Source organism: Pleurodeles waltl, chromosome 10 (genome assembly GCF_031143425.1).
Source record: "Pleurodeles waltl isolate 20211129_DDA chromosome 10, aPleWal1.hap1.20221129, whole genome shotgun sequence".
In the NCBI taxonomy this organism is placed as follows: Eukaryota; Metazoa; Chordata; class Amphibia; order Caudata; family Salamandridae; genus Pleurodeles; species Pleurodeles waltl.
Window position 1 is genome coordinate 971,954,120 of NC_090449.1, and position 15,644 is coordinate 971,969,763.

The 15,644-nt window shown below is 43.3% G+C and overlaps 1 protein-coding gene across 1 annotated transcript in view; it reads right to left on the bottom strand.

Annotated features, from left to right (window-relative positions):
* SYF2 (SYF2 pre-mRNA splicing factor) overlaps nucleotides 1-15,644 on the bottom strand; it is a 108,098-nt gene that overhangs the window by 13,930 nt on the left and 78,524 nt on the right. The window contains exon 6 of the mRNA XM_069211809.1: nucleotides 5,063-5,161. Coding sequence (XP_069067910.1) covers nucleotides 5,063-5,161 — 99 coding nt within the window. The remainder of the gene's footprint in view (nucleotides 1-5,062; nucleotides 5,162-15,644) is intronic.

Below are 15,644 nucleotides of genomic sequence, written 5' to 3' on the forward strand. Positions count from 1 at the left end.
AAAACAGCAAACAGACACTGTAGGGGCAGATCTGGGACATGTTTACGGGGATACTCATGAGGGCGGCACACTCAGTGCCGCAGGTCCACTAGTAGCATTTGATTTACAGGCCCTGGGCACCTCTGGTGCACCTTACTAGGGACTTCCTAATAAATCAAATATGCCAATCATAGATAAACCAATCACTAACACAATTTAGACAAAGAGCATATGCACATTACCACTGCTAACCAGTGCTAAAGTGCCCAAAGTCCAAAAGCCAACAAACAGGTCAGAAAAAATAGGAGGAAGGAGGCAAAATGTTTGGAGATGACCCTGCAAAAGGGCAAGTTCCAACATGCCATTATCACAAATAATTCAGACAAATGCTAGATTAATTGCAGATAGTCGACTGCAAGAAACAATTTCATACATTCTGGATTAATTGCAGTCGAATGTGAGAAACAATGTCCACAAATCCAACAAAATCCAGGCACCAAATCTGCCAAAATAAACTACCACCTTTAGGTCAGTGACCAGAGACATTACCAATACCTCATCACCCATTTATCAAGCAACCCTTCTGCCCCATATGGTTCTGGACTTTTAAGTAGTAGCTCTCCCCAGACATTTTCCTTAGTAGGGCAGTAAAGAAATCTGCCATAAGCTAGAAGGGTTGTATGGTGAAAACTAGGCCTTTTTCAAAAGTGCACACACTATTGCCACCTGCAAATCAGGAGGTACTATGCCGGAGTTAAAATAGGCATTACCTATATACATATGCAATTGCAGATATTCAAAGAGAAGTCAGTCAGTTTACTTTTGGACATCATCTCAAAATGTACATTGGAAAGAGGCTGACTTTTCGCATACAGGAGAACTACACACTTCCTCATGCCCTTTAGTATCTAATATAAGTTAGTCCTCTGATACAGTAAAAGGATCCTGAAACCTCAATTTTCATGAAACAATGAACCCAAACTGTTCACAAGGGCCTTAGATAATACCTCACTTGACGCTGAACTTCGATTGGCTACATTTTGCAGCTTCACTTTTAACTATGTATCAAAAGGTGCTAGAAAATGATCTATGCATGAAAGACCTATAGGGGTGTATACATTAACGCCACTGGTAGTATTAAAAAATCCAGTTTATTTTCGGTTTTGTAGTTGGTACACTTCACTCCTTCCTTAAGATTGCAAAACGGCATGGCGTCTAGCACTGTCTTCAAGAGGGTTCATAGGCAATTCCATCTATACATTAAAATCCCGAACAATTACTAAGCTGTTGAAAAGTAGCTGAAAATGAATTGTAAATTCTTAAAGCCAATCAAAACATTCTGCAGTGAGTCAAACAGATTGGTGCAACTATAAACTGCCTATTTAGTGTCTTTTGGAACTTTTGATACGAAAGTCTCAGAACCCATCAACTGTTCACGTTGTTTATTAGATGTCGCCTAACAGAGTCAGCATTATCAGAATGATTAGGTAATGCATGGATTCAAGTTTGAAATGCGCCACGGCCACTATTAAAAGGCTACTCCAGCTTTTTCCACCAAAGAGGACCTACCTTTGCCGAGCTTCAGGAGTCAGACAAATTAAAATAGCGCTTAGCAAAGCCAACAAGTCAGCATATGGGAGCTACTGGCTTTGTCAATGTTTTTAGCAAAACAACGCAGCTGTTACACGGAGAAGGGATAGGATGGGGGGCAGGGGTGACAAGCAGCAACCGTGAGTGGTATAGGAGTAGAAGCAAATGAGGGAGACGGCCTGAAAACAGCTGAACTTGTATGAAGTGCTTCAACTAAAAGAAACAAGCATTGGCAAAGCCAATAGGTCTTGCCTATGCAAGACCTATTGGCTTTGCCAATGTGTTTTAGCCATGTTGTACACCACCATGGCTGTTGCTCAGCATGGCTAAAAGTTAGCAGATTACAAGAGAATTGTGTGGGGTGTCGTCAAGTGGAATGGCAAAAATCGTGCACAATCTTCACTTCTCTAATCGGTGTTGGTGTTCCCTGCAACACAAGGTTGTGGTAAAGGGATGGGGGGAGGTGGGGTTCTATATAACGAATTAAAGGGGACTTCACAGTAGGGTACTGAGTAAGTTACAACATGACATAAAATCACCAGCCTTGACGCAGGGAATTGAAACAACGGGAGGGGCGGGGTCCATTCATACTTGTGCTCACTTATTCACCCAGCCATCCCTGCACTCTACCACTCGCCTATTTACTTACACGTATATTCATCGACCCCTGCACTCGCCCACTTACTTATTTCTAAGATGTTTCCAGTCATCAAGCTATTCAACCACGAGTACAAACTTGCAGAACAATGAAAAAGCAGTTTAAAAGGTCAGCCACACTTCTTGGCGCGTTACGAAGATGTAATTAGTGAAACAGAGTGCCAAAAGTCTAGCTGGACTTGCAAAAAGTATTCTTGGGTGAAAATGTGTTTCCATGCAAGCGTAGTCTTGATTAAATCCTGACTACCAGGCTTCAATAGAGCACAGCAGTTTTTTTTTTTTTTTTTTTTTTTTTTACACGTGCATTTTGCGGCCCTAAAAATACTTCGAGTAGATAATGTCAAGTTGAGTCAGACAACCGCACAATTTGATCTTTATACCAAGCAAATATCCCAAGTACACATTTCACACCGATGTCTGGTGAGGAATCGATTGTGACATTTGTACACATTGAGTACAATTTTAACGCACATAACTACTGTTGCGAAATTTAAGTAATATTATTAACATTTGCAAAGTTTGCGCACACTACATGTAAACAAAAATGACGCAATCCCTAGGTTAAAAAAACACAATTTGGTTTGTAAATTGAGTATTTTATTAACTTGACAAACCGCTGATTCTGTATTTCTTATAGTTATCTATTTCGGATTCTAAGTAATTGAACAAAAAACGTGAAAGGAAGAATTCGTAAGCCTGTGTACTTGCCGTGCAGCCTGTGTCCCTTTGAAAAATGTACATGCTGCTGACGTCCAAAGTCGCACGCTTGCATCTTCTGCCACCTACCGGCAGTATCCTGGAACAATCTTACAATATTGTTGTCGGAACGTTGGATCAGAGGAAGGCTTCCCCGTGCACTAACAACAACACATCATAATGACAATCCACTTTCCTTGTCCAGTGCATTAATTTATTGAAAGCGGCCAGGTCTGCTGTCCCCATTAAGTTTTTTCATGTTTTGCTTACCCTGTGCAGATCTAAACATGAGACTTTAAAAAAATAAAAGTAACTAAACATCTAAGATGGTGAACATTAGAACGCTCATAGTTTGTGGTTTTTTACCATCTAGGTTTCAGAAAAAAAGTAAAATATGACGACGTCATTACATAATTGAATATTGTAACTCTCCAGAACAAGTTGTGAGCACAGAAATTAATAGAGCTCAGCCATTGCGAACCTTATCCAAGAGAATGAATACATGAGTCTGGCGCAAAAATAATGATCTAATGTCTATGCTGAGGAGTGCTGCTAGGGGCTGAAGATGAAGAACGATTCACCCATGTCACTTACATTTTTGCAGTTGTGCTATGCATGAAACAAATTAGGCTCTCCATTATGTAGTCTTCTTAACTGTATCGTTATTTAGAGCATCCAATAAATTATGGTACCCTGGGCTTCGCTGCATATATCATGCAGAAAATAACGCAACAAATTATAAGTTTTGCCCTCAAAACAATCAAAACAATGCTGGTGCTTACTGCATCAAGATCAGCTTGCCCGGTTACTCATCAGGACTTGTTAAATCCGTTAAATTTTTAACGATGTGGTCTGTTGAAATGTATCGAGTGAAAAATGTCTGCATTTTCCGGACATGCTCATCATTTCTGACTCCCGTCCGAACAGTGTTTGCGTGAATGCCTGAATATAACGAAGATACCGCAATTGAGACCTAATGGTTACTTTGCGCAGGAGTATTCAGATTTTCAGATTCCACATTATTAATCTATTCTCTACCCAGTTCCTTGATGAAAACCATTTCAGAACGACGCACCGAGTACGGCTAAAGATGTGTTAATGATTGCAGCTGCAGAGCGTTAATGGGCCAGAAAGGGGCGTCTAGCGGACTGTCAAGAAGGTGGCAACCGTCAGTGTGTGTGTTGTGAAGGGCACGGATCAGCGAGTTAGCTTTGTGTGGGTCAAGAATAACATTATTATAGGAATGCTGAAAACAAGCACTCGAGTAGACACGTGTGGGCTGGGAACGGGGCTTTGCACATGGCAGAGTTTCCTATGTCACCGAAGGAAGGCAGTACTTCTACAGACCCGGAACAAACCTTTGTCCCTTTATATCAAATTCCATTTTATGTGCCAACGACGAGTCGCAAGAAAAGGAGACGGCTGGTCCTCGAACCCAACAGCACAATTTATACACCGCGATTAGCTTCATCCAAGGACCACCCGGTGTGCTGTCCCTCGACAGTAGCAGGGTGAACATTAAAATTAAAGCACGACCTCTCAGACTCCGAGGCTAGACTCCTTCCTAAGGATACGGGCAGATAGTTTGGTCGGGCCCGTCACGTTCCTGAACAGTTGATGCTGCATTTCCAGTACATTAATTGCAAACATCAAACGCTCACCATCACCACTGGTACAGTGCGTCTCCGCAGATTACGTTGTGCTCTCATAAAACATTTTGTGACATGTTACCAAAGGCTTCCAAACATGTTGAATATACGCTGCTGCAACAAAAGCAAGCCTTCTTCACCCTGAGAACTTTGAGGAAATTAATCTTTATTTATTCCTAGTTCAAGTAGGTATCAGGTGACCAGCCTTTAGCTCACTGCCCGGGCGCCCTACTGCCGAGCTAAGGGAGCTGCTTCTCAAGCTGTGGGAATTCGTAATTTTTTTTTTTTTCAGAAGTATTTATGTTTAATTACCTATTTAATCACCTACGTGCACACATTCATAAATCTTGTAGAAATCGTCAACATTTGAACACCATTCACGATGGACTTCACCATGATTTTGAACAAAAACATTTGTAGACAGACCATTTCAGAATAATGGAAACCGGTGCTTTAAGAACTGCGCAAACATCACAGCAGTACGCACTTACTGTTTGTCCAAATCTGCAACCATTCGATCAATTCCTTCCTTGGATGGCACATGCGTCCCATGAAGCAGACTGTTGGATGATGGAAAGAATTCTTCTCCGCTGCAAGAGAGCAAGAACACAGAATGTAATCACCAAACACACCAAGAAGACCATCAGAGGCTGTTAACATGTAGCACGCTTAGATGGTGTCAACGAGCATGTCCATTCAACAATTCATGGCAACAAGCGCCACATTCTGAACTGGGATGGGTATAAGACATGCTATAAGGGTAAAACGCACGGTCTTTGAGGCTGAATGCGCTGACCACAGCCACAAAGGGGAAGAGGAAATAGGAAGGACCCGAAGAGAGAATATTTTGGAAGGGTGGCAGCAGGGCAAGGATTCCATCTGCAGCACCGTTTCACATTGAGCCTCAGGGCGCACAACTGGGCATTCTTGACTGAATTCATTTCAATAGAATGTAAGCAAACACATAACTTAAAGCAGACTGGAGAGCAACAAGACTGATGATGTTCAAAGAAAGGTAAAGATGCCACAAAGCTATACATCAACCAACTCTGAGTGCACCATCGCTACTTATGTTCATCAGACGAGAGCTCACGTCACCAGGCGGCCCCTTCAGACCCCTAAATCATGCGAGAACAGAAGCAGATAGGTGCTAAACACTCTTGGGTCAGTGAGAACACCAGGAGAGGGCAGAAGAAGTCAATGCCCTTATGGAGATCGGCCAGTCCAGTCGCAATCCAAGGCCAGGGAGCCTATGTAGTGAACAACGAGCTATTCCCACAGCGTTCAGGCGGAGGATGAGGACAGAGAGAAGGTTTTGGGATGGGAACCTGAGGAGTCTTGGGCAGCTACAAGTCTAGTGAAAACACCAGATATAACATTCAGTAAACTGGTTCAAGTTACGACAACGTGTCAATTCAATACGAGGCTATACACCCTTAACAGAAGTATATAGAAGTACTATACATTTCGATTGGGTACAATATATACAGTAGAAAGAGATTAACAGGGAAAGCTGGACTTGCCACAGGACGGCTGCTATGTTAAGTAGTGACTTACGTTAACACCATGTCATTTTAGTTTACTGTGAATAATAACATCAACACAAGTAAGAGTTAAAAGATTCAAACTAATCCCTGCAGCAGGCACATTAACCCACCGAGCCATGCTAAGTGTAAGGAGGGCTTCATGACACAAGGGATGCATGACAGCTTCACGGTAAGAAAGAAAATTAGTTACTTACCTGTAACTGCAGTTCTCCAGTATTGGTATCTTTCATAGATTCACATGCTAGAATCATCCCCGTCGTCGAGGTGGGAGCCTCACAGTAAATTTAAATATATAAAAAGCAGTAAGTCAGTAAAAATAAAACCAGTAGGCCCAAGTAGGCCTCATAAGGTATTTTACAGTCTATCCACTTTGTTTTGTGAAAAGACCCAAACTTGAGTATCAACCAATCAGGATTCAGCCCCTCCCAAACACTCCCAACAGAGGCTGAATTCCCTCAGATTTTCTATTAGGAGTGTGAAGTTTAATATCTGTATAATAGGGGAGCCTCTGAGGGGAGGAGGGTGGGTCGCATGTGAATCTATGAAAGATACCAATACTGGAGAACTGCAGTTACAGGTAAGTAACTAATTTTCTTCTCCAGTATTGGATTTTTCATAGATTCACATGCTTGAATCCGAGTAACGAGCAGTAATGTTTTCTTACTTACTGAATTACATTGACTGTAATTCCATCGTAATTCTATACGTGATGTGATTCACATTAGTTCAGTTTTAAATATGCACTTACATATAATTATATTTATATTCACAAACATACGAATATAAAAGCAATAAAATGTGTGTGGCAAGAAATCCTGACACAGTTTATGCTATTATTATGGAGAATACGACACGTTAAACAGTAGAAGAAAATGAACCATTAATGACCATACCTCGAGTGTGGTGGTGGGATGTGTAAGAGGCTCACCTTAACGAAATAGATGCCTCAGCACTGCTTGTCCCACTGCTGTATCGACCTGGTTTGTCTCCTCTAGACAGTAATGTCTTGTAAATGTGTGTTGGCTGGACCATGTTGCTGCTCTACAGATGCTATGTAGTGGTACACCTGCAAAGAGTGCCGCTGAAGTGGCTACCGATCTTGTAGAGTGGGCTCTCACCTTGGTGTGGAGCGGCTTTCCTGCTTTTGAATGGCAGAATTGAATCGCCAGGCCAATCCATCTTGCTAAAGTCTGTTTGGACACCGCGTGTCCCTTCTTTGTTCCGCCGAACGCTACAAATAATTGATCCGACTGGCGGATGGCCTGAGTTTTCTGTAGATAAAACTTTAAACATCTTTTAATATCGAGAGAATGTAATGTTTTTTCCGCCACTGTTTGCGGATTTGGAAAAAAGGTTTTTAAGATGACTGGTTCATTTAAATGAAATGTTGAGGGAACTTTCGGAATGAATTTAGGATTTGTCCGCAGGATGACACCTGAGTTTGTAAACTGGAGGAACGGCTGTTTGATGGTGAAAGCCTGAATGTCACTGACTCTTTTTGCCGAAGTAAGAGCTAACAGTAACGCTGTTTTCCATGCGAGGAATTTTAGGTCAGCTTTGTGGATCGGCTCAAAAGGAGCTTTCATGAGTTGCATCAACACAACATTCAATGACCATAGAGGCGGGGGTTTCCTAATTGGCGGGAAGACCCGAAAAAGGCCCTTCATAAATTGTTTGACAATTCTTGTGGAACACAAAGAGAGTCTATCTGGTGATCTGCGGTATCTGGAGATTGCTGCCAGATGTACCCGTATGGAAGAATATGCAAGTCCTGATTTTGCCAGGAGCAGGAGATATGGAAGTATCTGTTCCGGAGTAGAAGATAAAGGATGTATATTTTCCGCTGCACACCAAACACAAAACCGTTTCCATTTAAGTCTATAGGTTTTGTTGGTAGTGTCAGCTCTAGCTTTTGCTAAGATGTCTCTACACTCTGGGGAGATTTTGAGATTTAAGTATTCATTGTGTTCAGGAGCCAAGCCGACAAATGAAGAGACGACGGATGTGGGTGTCCCTGGTGCATCGTTAAAAGAGTCGGACTCTGTCTGAGTGGTAGATGTGGTCGTTCGGAGAGCATGAGGAGCTCCGTATACCATATTTGTCTGGGCCATCTGGGAGCTATGAGTAGAAGTCGACACCCCTCCGTCTTCATTTTTCTGATGACTCTCGGAATGAGCGGGATCGGAGGAAAAGCGTAGGCATAAACTCCTGACCATCTCATCGAAAACGCATTCCCCCACGAATCTTTTTGGGGAAGCCAACTTGCGTAGAACTGGCATTTCTTGTTCTCGAGAGTGGCAAATAGGTCTAAGTTTGGTTTGCCCCATAATAGAAACAGGCCATTGAGAGTTTTCTGGTCTAGCTCCCACTCGTGATAAGGAATTACTGTCCTGCTCAAGGTGTCTGCTAGAACATTGATCTGTCCTGGCACATGCTCCGCTTTTAGTGAAATATTGTGTTTGATGGCCCATGTCCAAATTTGTTGGGCTAGCTGCGAGAGTTGTAGGGACCTTGTGCCTCCTTGCTTGTTTAGATAAAACATGCTGGTCATGTTGTCCGTCCGGATTAAGACGCTTGAACATTGTATCTTTGGCAAGAAAGCTTTTAGAGCTAAATGTATTGCTTTGAGTTCTAGATAATTGATGTGGAGCTGGCTCTCTTGCTGATTCCAGATTCCGCTGATTTGCAGGTCCTGGCAATGTGCACCCCATCCTTCGAGAGAGGCATCCGTTGTTACTATGTAACTTGGTGTTTGAAGAAGAAAAGACAGCCCTTTTGAGAAATTGGTTGGAGTCGCCCACCACCTCATAGTGTTCTTCATTAGAGGCGTTATGCGAATCTTGTCTTCGAAGGAGCCGAGGACCTGTGTCCATTGTATGTCCAATTGCTCTTGCAGGGGTCGCATATGGAGCCTGCAATCTGGGACTAGCGGAATGCACGATGATATCATTCCGAGCAATGATTTGTAGATGCGGACTGAAACGAACTTTTTTCTGGATAGGTTGTTTGCCAACGAGGTTAACTTTTGTTTCCTCTCGTGTGATGGGTACGCTTTGCTGCGTACTGTGTCCAAAATTGCTCCCAAGAAACTCAATTCTTGTTTGGGGTATATCTGAGATTTCTGGTAGTTGACTACAAACCCCAGGCTGTGTAACAAATGAAGGCAATAGGAAATATGATTTGTTACTTGGAATTTTGAGGGTGCCTTTATAAGCCAGTCGTCCAGGTAAGGGAAGACCTGGATACCTGCCTGGCGAAGATGTGCTGCTACTGGAGCTAGCATTTTTGTGAAGATTCTGGGGGCTGATTTGAGACCGAATGGTAGAACCCGGAATTGGAGTTGCATACTTCCTACCCTGAACCTTAAAAATTTGCGATGGTTGCGATATATGGGGATATGAAAATAAGCATCCTGGAGGTCTAGGGATGCCATCCAATCGCCCGTGTTTAAGAGACGCAGGACATCCTGCAACGTTACCATCCTGAACGATTGTTTCTTTAGAAACTTGTTTAGTGCTCTCAAGTCCAGGATGGGGCGCCAGTCTCCTGAGGGTTTCTTGAGAAGGAAAAACCGGGAATAGAATCCCTTGTTCCTTTGAGATAAAGGGACTGGTTCTATTGCTCCTTTTGTTAGCATTATCCTTACTTCCCTGAGAAGTTGGCTCAACCTCAGAGGCGGTGTACCCGATGGAGGGACACTCGGTGGTGTTTGGATGAATTCCAGAGTATGACCTCTGGTCACCACATCTAGTACCCATCTGTCCGATGTTATAGCCTTCCACTTGGGGAAATAAGAATTGATGCGACCTCCGACCTTCAATATTGATTGGGGAGGTGTTGAGATTATCCGCTGGTCATTGCTTTCTGCCTGTATCTCTTGCTCGGGCAGCTCCTCTTCCTCTAGCCGGATGTTTGTAAGCTGCGGCTGGTGGTAATCGATAATGCTGCTGTTGTTGATGGTGCTGATGTCCTGGTCCTGTGGAGAAAGATGTATATTGTGACCTGTATTGTTGGTATCCACCTCGAAAGGAGTAATTACCTCTACCCCTTGCTCCACGAAAAGGTAGTTTTTTATATTGCAGGGTACCTAGGGATTTTGCCGTATCGGTATCCGTCTTGATAGCCTGCAGCATATCATCGACATGTTTACCAAACAAACTCTCTCCATCGAAGGGCATGTCGAGAACACGAGTCTGGACTTCTGGTCTGAATGAAGTAGCTTTAAGCCACCCTTGTCTGCGCAGGACTGCTGCTCCAGCTAATTGTCGAAAGCCAGTGAGGGAAATATCTATTGCACTGTCTATTATCTCTGCGGAAACCCTTTCTCCCTCCTGCAAGACCTTTTTAGCCTCCACCTTGAGATCTTCTGGCAGTGAATCTACAAAAACGGACATGTCTGCCCACATCTGCCGATCGTACCTTCCCAGGATGGCGAGGGAATTTGCCGCCTTGACCGTTACTGCAGCAACCGAGGAGAATTTCTTACCGATATTGTCTAGTCTCCTTCCCTCTTTGTCTGGGGGAGACGCAATAGGTGTAGAGGGGTTTTTGGATCGTCGTTGAGCCGCCTGTGATATAACCGAGTCAGGTTTCGGTTGTGAGACTAAACAGGCCGGAGAATCATCTGGGGCCTTGTATTTTTTCTCTAGCCTTGGCATTTGTGAAGGCACTGTTGCCGGGTTTTTCATTGCCTTCAAACCCTCCTGCCACAAGAAATCCACAATAGGTATGGCTCTTACAGATCTCTTTGATGGCTCTTTAAAGTCATACAAAAAACACTCAGTTTCATGGGAAACAATTTCCAGGCCAAAACGTTTCGCCGCTCTCTCTATGATATTATGGAAACCTCCTATGTCTTCTGGAGGAGAATCCACTGGAGCTGCTGGAGGTGGAGATGGTGTGGGAACGAGATAGTCGTCCCATTCACTAGCTGCTGAATCTGCTAGCTCGCCCTCTTCCCTTTCGTCGTCCGACGAGAGGTAAGCTTCCGGAGCTTGGCTAGTTACAGGTCTACTAGCCTGTGGCGTTTCGGAAACATTAGTAGTTTGAGCTTGCTGGTAACTCTGAGGTCTAGGTGGCGTGGACTGAGTTGACGGTGGGAACCTTTTATAGTAGTCCTTCAACATATGTTGTAAATCTGTCACTAATGTGCTAGGCATAGCTAGAGGCGATGGTTGGTTTGCCTGTGGATAAGATGTTGAAGCATAACTATGCTGGTAATGTTGATCCTCTTCTTCATCAAACTCTTGACATTTGACATTTAGTTGGGACGGGCTACTAGCTGCCCCAAACATGCCTTGAACGTCATCATCCTCATCGTCTAAAAGATGTTGCGGTGGGTATGGCAGCACCTTACTTGGTGATGTATGCATCGGCAAAATGTCAGTTCCCTCGTCGACGGCTCCCTCGTCGACGGTACTGTCGTCAACTGTACTGTCGTCGACGGGTCTCTCGTCGACGCTTCCGTCCATGACTGCGTCTTTTCCTTAGTCGACGGTCCCTTCGTCGACGGGTATTTTAGCGACGACGGTCGCTTCGCCGACGTAGTTTGCGTAGATGGGAGTGCCCTGGATGATTTGTGAACCCAGGAGGCCTCCGCTGTCGACGATGTGGTTGCCGACGAAGCTCTTTTGAAGATTTTTGCAGTAATAATCGTCGTCGATGACAAAGGCGACGACGTCATAATCATCGGTGAGGATGGTGTTGTGAACGTCGACGATACCGTGGTCGCTGTTACCGTCGACACTGTCGTCGACGGGGCGGTCGTCGACGGTTGTTTTTTCACCAAAAAGAGTTTTTCTGACTCTTTTTGTGGTGACAGAGACAGGGATGGTTTCTTTGAGGTGCTTTTCCGGTGTAACGGCGTAGTAGGTTCTGAATGAACCTTTTTTGGTCCATGTTTAACTGCCTCTTCAGTTAAGACTTGTTTAGTCTTTTTGTGCATTTTTCTTGGTGGTTCATCCGCACCTCTATCTCTCTCACCTGTTCTTTTCTGAGGGCGAGAAGTTTGTGGTGACTCTTCGCTGTCTGATGAAGGATGCTCTAAGGCTTTCTGTTTTTGCAGCCATAAGAGAAGTCTACCCTCTCGGTCTTTGAGGGTTTTTTGACTAAAGGTGCCACAGATTTTGCAGTCTCTCACCTTATGGTCTGGATGAAGGCAGTAAATACACTTCTTGTGGGGGTCATCAATATGTAGTCTCTTCTTCCCACAGTTGTCACAGTCTCTGAACAGACCCTTCTTTGCCTTTTCAGACATAGTAAAGTTGTAACTAGTTTCCTGAGAGAAAAAACAATCTTCAGTCAGAAAATAGGAAAAAAAACTGAGCAGAGCTCAGGGAGACTCCCTTCACACGACGTGCGGTAGAAAATCTGAGGGAATTCAGCCTCTGTTGGGAGTGTTTGGGAGGGGCTGAATCCTGATTGGTTGATACTCAAGTTTGGGTCTTTTCACAAAACAAAGTGGATAGACTGTAAAATACCTTATGAGGCCTACTTGGGCCTACTGGTTTTATTTTTACTGACTTACTGCTTTTTATATATTTAAATTTACCGTGAGGCTCCCACCTCGACGACGGGGATGATTCTAGCATGTGAATCTATGAAAGATCCAATACTGGAGAAACATCTTTTTATGTTAGGGAGCGATGTGTGCGCAGGGCAGAGGAGACTCCGTTGACTTACAAATACTTCTCACTTACCACGGTGATATACAAACTGATAAAGGTCCCCGACTGCCCAGGAAAATGCCTGGCTGTTTTCCACCCCTGGGGCCGCCGAGGGATGAGACACAGATGAACCAGGTCACTGCCCTCTTCCCCTCCCCCTTGTACAGTTTTGTATAGGAAAAAAAAAAAGCATTCTGCAAAATGTAGAGAGAGTGAGGATAATCAGAAATGTGGCGTTTTCCCCTTCAGTGAACAGAAATAGAGTATGGTGATATGTTATTTTACGTAGTGATTGCATATTTTTAAATATGAACTGCAGTGTACTTTCCATTCTAGCAGTGAATGGCTCTGCTAATGCTCAGCCTCCTGGACCGGCTCGTCCCATGAATTCCTTTGCTTGGTCATCTCTATCCCATCTCTAGCAGAGGGCTGCAGCAGCAATCGCCAAAGCCGCATAAAAGAGGCATTCTGCCGTCCAGTGCAGAAAAGGTTGGGGGCTACACCCCGGCTCTAGCGAGCTCCACCTTTCAAATGTGAATGAGGGTAGCTGCGCCCTCTCATCAGCTGCCTCCCTCGTCCACCTTTGGATCGTCTTCGTCAGAAGCAGAGGAAGGTCAGGGGCTTCAAGTCTCTTGTCTGTGGCAGGCGAGGAGATTCAGTGACAAGGGCGTGTGGGAAACAGCAGGCCACAGTTAATGACTGCCAAAATGAATTTTCCACCCCGGGTGTGCACATGCAGCCAGACTCAATGCTCTTTTGTTATGAAATCTGGAACTCATCAGTGCAGTCTCAACATTTGCACTTCATGAAAAATATAACAGTGAACTGTATTACACACACGTTATCTAGCCTGGGGCACTTTATACAATGGTGGATAATGTAGAAATATTAGGTTTACCAACTTCTTAAAGCGACACAGGATGGTGGTTTAAAGGCATAGCTCGATCTCTACAAGAAACCCACATCCACTGAAGCTGCATGAAATATTGCTCAATACAATATGTTTATAAGGTACTTAGATAAGTTAAGAGCCAGTGGACTGAGTTGGCCCAATCTCACATGCACTGGTAATTTCCCTGCTTGCTGTAGTACCGTACGCGCTACCACATTACCACTGCGAGGCTCTGCAGGCCAATGCACTGAGAGGTTCCTCTGACTTACCTACTTCTTCTCTTCATCACCTCCAACACTTGATTTCAATTCCTTCTCACTTCCAGTACCCACACTTTACTTCTACACTAGTTATCACCAAGCCTTCATCTTCTGCATTTCCTTCACCGTACAACCAGCACTGACAATTTGAAATCATGTAACATATTTGACGACAAATACTCCTGCCAGCAATAAAATATCTCACTCAGCAAGGTGTAGACTACTTGCTCCTGTAGTAATAAAAATAGATACCAATTGGTTATGATACAGTCCCACTTCAGATCGAGTACCACACATTCCTGTGTGGAAAAGCTGCATTCCCCACCAGAACACCTAGGCCTTCTTCCGATGACAGTATATCTGCCCGTTGCGCCCTTGATTGGTTGAGATGCAAATTAAATGACCCTCTTCTGAAGCCATGTTCTTGCACCATTGCCACACAATACATAAGCACTAGAACTCTTTAGTATTATATCTTTGTCCTAGGGATAATATGGTTTCAAAACTCCGGTGTCTACTATGTATCTTTTAATACCCAGAAACACAATGCCACACTCCTCCAACTATTTCTACCACAACCTACCTTTAATTTTAATTACCTCGCCTGCATCGCGGGGTGCTTTTTAAACCTTTATGTATATTCTGCTGGCAGCCAAATCAGTAATTAATGATTAATTCCGTTGGGTTTTAAGTTAGCATAAGCAGGACTCAAAGACCAGGCTGCAGGCAGTTTGTACTGACATTCACTCAGAAAAATTGAGTACTTATTTCATATTGAATGAGTCTTTCCACATTCATGTTTCTGTGTGCTTTGCCATTTAAGTAAAATAAACAATGCTTTCTACAGTATCTGCTTGCCGATAAAATACTAAAGTATAAATGTGCCTTCCCCACACGAAAGATATGCCCGGGATATTCTGACCTCTATATCAATTTCAAGCCCTTTTGTTCAAGGCTCTTGCAGCGAGACATTTATTTATTTAAACATGTTATTTTATTCGTATGATGAAATGCACAGTTATCTCATTTTTTATTCATAATTTGGTTATTACCATGCAGCAAAGTAAGTGTTTCTAAACGTTTCTTATTTTATGAGTGTCGTGTGTTCAAACAGTGATTGGTGCTTTTGCATGTATCTTGCTTAATCCAGCCCTGTTACATCGTTTCACACCCTATGGCGTACGGATTTTTATCCTGAAACTCTTTAAGACATGCTGGAAGTTTGACAATGTGCCACACTTTCTCTACCTTTTAAACTCAGAAGATTCTATGCTAGTCTGTAAGAAGATTTATACTTTGGCAGCAGACTCTATGCGAGTCCTCTTGCTGAACTACATTGTCTGCTTCCAACCTCACTCCCCAGCGCGTTCCTAGTGTTATTTATTTCATTATATTGGTGGCAGACTGTATGTTGAACCTCTATACATTATTTGAGTTCGACTAATTATGTTGATTCTCGTGATTTAACTGAATTTTTTTCCCTTTTGTGAAAATCCTAATTTTGAATAAACCTTCATGGTTTTGACTTTGAACAACTGTCTTGTGAATGTTTTATTTATTTGTCCTAGGATTCAGTCGTACTAAAAGTTAATAGGTCTCACGAAGATTCACAGAGCACTGTTAGTGCAACTCAAAACTTTGATTCTTTAATAAAGCGTCAGAATTTTGGGTGGAGAATGACGGGAAAACTAGGACAAAATTAGAATAGA